This window comes from Prosopis cineraria, unplaced genomic scaffold (genome assembly GCF_029017545.1).
Source record: "Prosopis cineraria cultivar Desert tree isolate PC_DT_omini unplaced genomic scaffold, ASM2901754v1 PC432, whole genome shotgun sequence".
Classification (NCBI taxonomy): domain Eukaryota; kingdom Viridiplantae; phylum Streptophyta; class Magnoliopsida; order Fabales; family Fabaceae; genus Prosopis; species Prosopis cineraria.
Window position 1 is genome coordinate 16,181 of NW_026555757.1, and position 3,203 is coordinate 19,383.

A 3,203-nucleotide genomic window follows, 5' to 3' on the forward strand; every position below is an offset into this window, starting at 1 on the left:
GTAATTAGTAAATACTTTTAATTATTATATATTATAATTAATAAATCAGATCATATATATTGTATATTTTAATTGTTCTAAAATATATTGAAGACGTTTAAAATTAAAATATAAACCTATTTAAAAGATTTTATTTTTAAGTAGATTTTTAAATAGATTTATAAATTAGGCTAAGCTTTAAGTAAGCTCAAATTTAAATCATAAAAAAAATTTACATAAATTTTGGACAAAACTCAAGTCTTTAATTTATTATATAAATTCATACTTATTTGATCAACGTTTAGCTTGATCCAGACTATTTTTACCTTTGGTGAAAAGGGCTGGAGAACGAAATAACTTGTTAATTCCATTGACCCATTGGTTTTGTGCCCCGGTTAGCGACCCTGCCTGTGCGCGCCTCTCCCAATCTTTGCCAAACCGGTAAACCCTCTCCTCTCGATCTCTTCCCAATGGCCGCCTCGTCGTCGTCCCTGTCTTCTTCGTCTTTTTCCGCCTCCAGCGATTCCTCTTCTCACCGCCGAAGACGTCGTCAACGCAGTCGCCGGGACCGAGATAAAGAAGCCCTAAAGGTCCGAAAGAAGAGTAAATCCCACTCCAAGCGACGTCGTAGGCACCACCGCTCTTCTGATTCATATTATTCATCTTCCATGTCCGACTGCTCCAGGTTGGTGTTTAAATATTGGCTGCCTTGCCTTGCCCGCCCTTCCCAATTGATCTTTGTAGAAGATTAGCTAAAGTCTAGTCCATAGCTGATTGATTTCCCGTTCTGACGATAGAGCCTATTGATAAATAAGGTGTATATCTTATGGTTGCTTTTTCAAGTTCCATTCTATTAGTGTGGCCAGGTTTGGAAATATCTTGAAACATTCGATGTACTTACGATTTCACAATACTGGTGGTGACAAAATAGTTTGGATTTATATTTTGGGAAATAACTACTGAGTGGAACTTATCTCTATTTTGAGTGGTGAAATGCATGACCAGCGAATTTCAGCTTTCTTCACGAAACGCCCAGTTGGAGGAGGTTCGAGTACCAGTCTTGGAGTGGCTGGTTCTGGTGTTGAACTAACTTATGATGTTTTAATTATATTTAATTGATTAATTCTTAGTTTATCAAATTATTAGTTAGTGGTTCAATACCGGCTGCAGAGAATTTATGGGATAGGACTACGTTCTTGGAAAGAATGTTTCTTGAAAATGCATAACGCATATTGTTGCTGGATGGGGTGGTGGCTGGGTGGCATTTTGAGGCATGTCTATTATTTTTTGGGCATTTTCATCGTCTCTGATAATATGGTCACTGCTTCCCAAATACTGTCTCTTATCGGATGTTTGAGCTAGCATGAGCGTTTACTATTTGCCTTATGCTGCTTGTCCTATTGATTCTGCTTCATATATAGATTCAAAATCAATTTTCTGACAATATAAGATTCAATTTTCCATGGGTGAATGCTTTACAGTTTGATTATATGCAGTTTTACGTCATTGATATTTAGAATTTCTGACAATATTTTGTATTTTTCATATTAGATGAGAAACTTCATTAATTTGGTTTATGCTGCCTTTTGGCTTATTTTTAATTTTCTATAGAAGTGAAAGTTCATCTGGCAGCGAGCATGATTCATCTTATCATTCAAAGAGGCACAAAAAGAATGACAGACCAAAGAAGGTGATTTGTTGTTGACTTGTTATTACAATTACAATTTTTCCCTGTCTAAAGTTTTGTTGTTCTTTAATTTAATGTTTTCCCCTTGTAGAATAAGGAAAAAGATCGAAGTAAAAGCCATAGGCATAAGAGGAAGAAGCATAAAGTGAAAGAGGTAAGTGACTTTTCACACGTTGTTTTATTTTCATCTTTAGGCCTGTTTACTACATAGTTTGACGTCTTTCATTTCATCCTTTGCCTGTTTACTGCCTTTTACTTCAACTAAACTGACAGGATACTTACTATGTTAGACTCCTCTTATTTTACATCTAGTGTTTTTACCAACTCTGCTGAATTCAACCTGCACAGTTGCTGTTGCTTGAGGATTGATACGGGGATCCTTAACACAAATTAACCAGGATTATTTAAGTTGAACTATTAATCAATGCATTTTTAATCTAGCCTCTAAATTTACTCATAACAAAATATCCTACCTTAGAAATAGCAGAAAATAGAGCATTCATTTTACTACAAACTTGCGTGTCATAATAACTTTAATTCATTAAATGTGAACATTGCTGGCCAAATAAATAAATGCGTACATTTTGTGATTCTGACTGAGATGCTAATGATACTTTCTGCCTTCCTTTTGGATTGGCTCTTTGAAATTGGAGCTGGGCTCTGTGACACGTTGTTGGGCACTTCGTTGACTTGATTGGATATTGTTTCTTGGTCGGGTTTGTCATGGCATGGGAGCCTAATATAGAAGCAGCAAGATGAGAGATGCAGCAGTCCTGTGCAGCTTTCCAAGGTTCTAATTGCAATTCTGATTCAGGAGTACAATACTCTTGCAAGCTTGCCATTGATGAGTTGACTAACTCTTCTTATGTTACAGTTTTTGGGGCGAGATAAAGATGATGGTGTCCGGCGCAGTGCTGTATCTGGCAAGAAGGTTAATAGAAAGCTGTTAGCCTGTTACAATTTTCATGAATGGCCTTGTTTAGTTTTGTCTTTCAGAGGCATTTATTTATCTGGAATCTGCTTTTTCTTCGCAGATTCTTCTGAAACTTGAAAAAACGAAGGAAGATAAGTTGGCGGAAAGCAAGAGAAATGAGCTGCTTAATTTCTTAAATGCTAGTTTTGATTAGTAACGAGAGCGGAGGATTTGCTTTGGGGATTGGATAAAAGCCAGTGAGGAACCAGGCTTACTTGGGTGCGTAAATCTTTTTAGTTTTCACGTATAAAACCAAACAAGTTACCATGGTACGACATCGTATACTTACGGTTCTTTTTTAACTTCGATGGATGGTTGATTTCTGAGGGGCCTGGGCCAAATGACAAATGGAAAGAGTCAAGCTTGGTTCCTGTGTTGTATGAAATTGTGGTTTCGATTGGAAGACTGGTTTTCAATTTGTTGAGCACTTGTGATCATTAAATTGTCCGATAGTTACTATTCTGACTGGGAATTTTCCTCACGAGCTGTCTTCAGATCGGCCTTCTCACTCACGGTGAGTAGACTGGGATAATACATGGTTACATATTTTTTTTGGGTTCATTA

General features: G+C 36.8%; 1 protein-coding gene across 1 annotated transcript; it reads left to right on the forward strand.

The window, feature by feature from the left end:
- Positions 1-366: 366 nt before the first annotated feature.
- LOC129297074 (uncharacterized) lies at positions 367-3,203 on the forward strand. Its single transcript, XM_054935446.1, has 6 exons — positions 367-664; positions 1,591-1,669; positions 1,758-1,820; positions 2,412-2,456; positions 2,541-2,597; positions 2,701-3,203. Exons 1-6 carry the CDS (start codon positions 450-452, stop codon positions 2,791-2,793), a joined length of 552 nt encoding a protein of 183 aa, XP_054791421.1. The 5' UTR covers positions 367-449; the 3' UTR covers positions 2,794-3,203.

Bases quoted from the DNA above. Each gene is read 5' to 3' on its own strand.
- LOC129297074 (XM_054935446.1), top strand. From the start codon at position 450: ATGGCCGCCTCGTCGTCGTCCCTGTCTTCTTCGTCTTTTTCCGCCTCC. The intron at 665-1,590 runs GTTGGTGTTTAA...AATTTTCTATAG, and splicing joins TCCATGTCCGACTGCTCCAG to AAGTGAAAGTTCATCTGGCA. The intron at 1,670-1,757 runs GTGATTTGTTGT...TTCCCCTTGTAG, and splicing joins AGAATGACAGACCAAAGAAG to AATAAGGAAAAAGATCGAAG.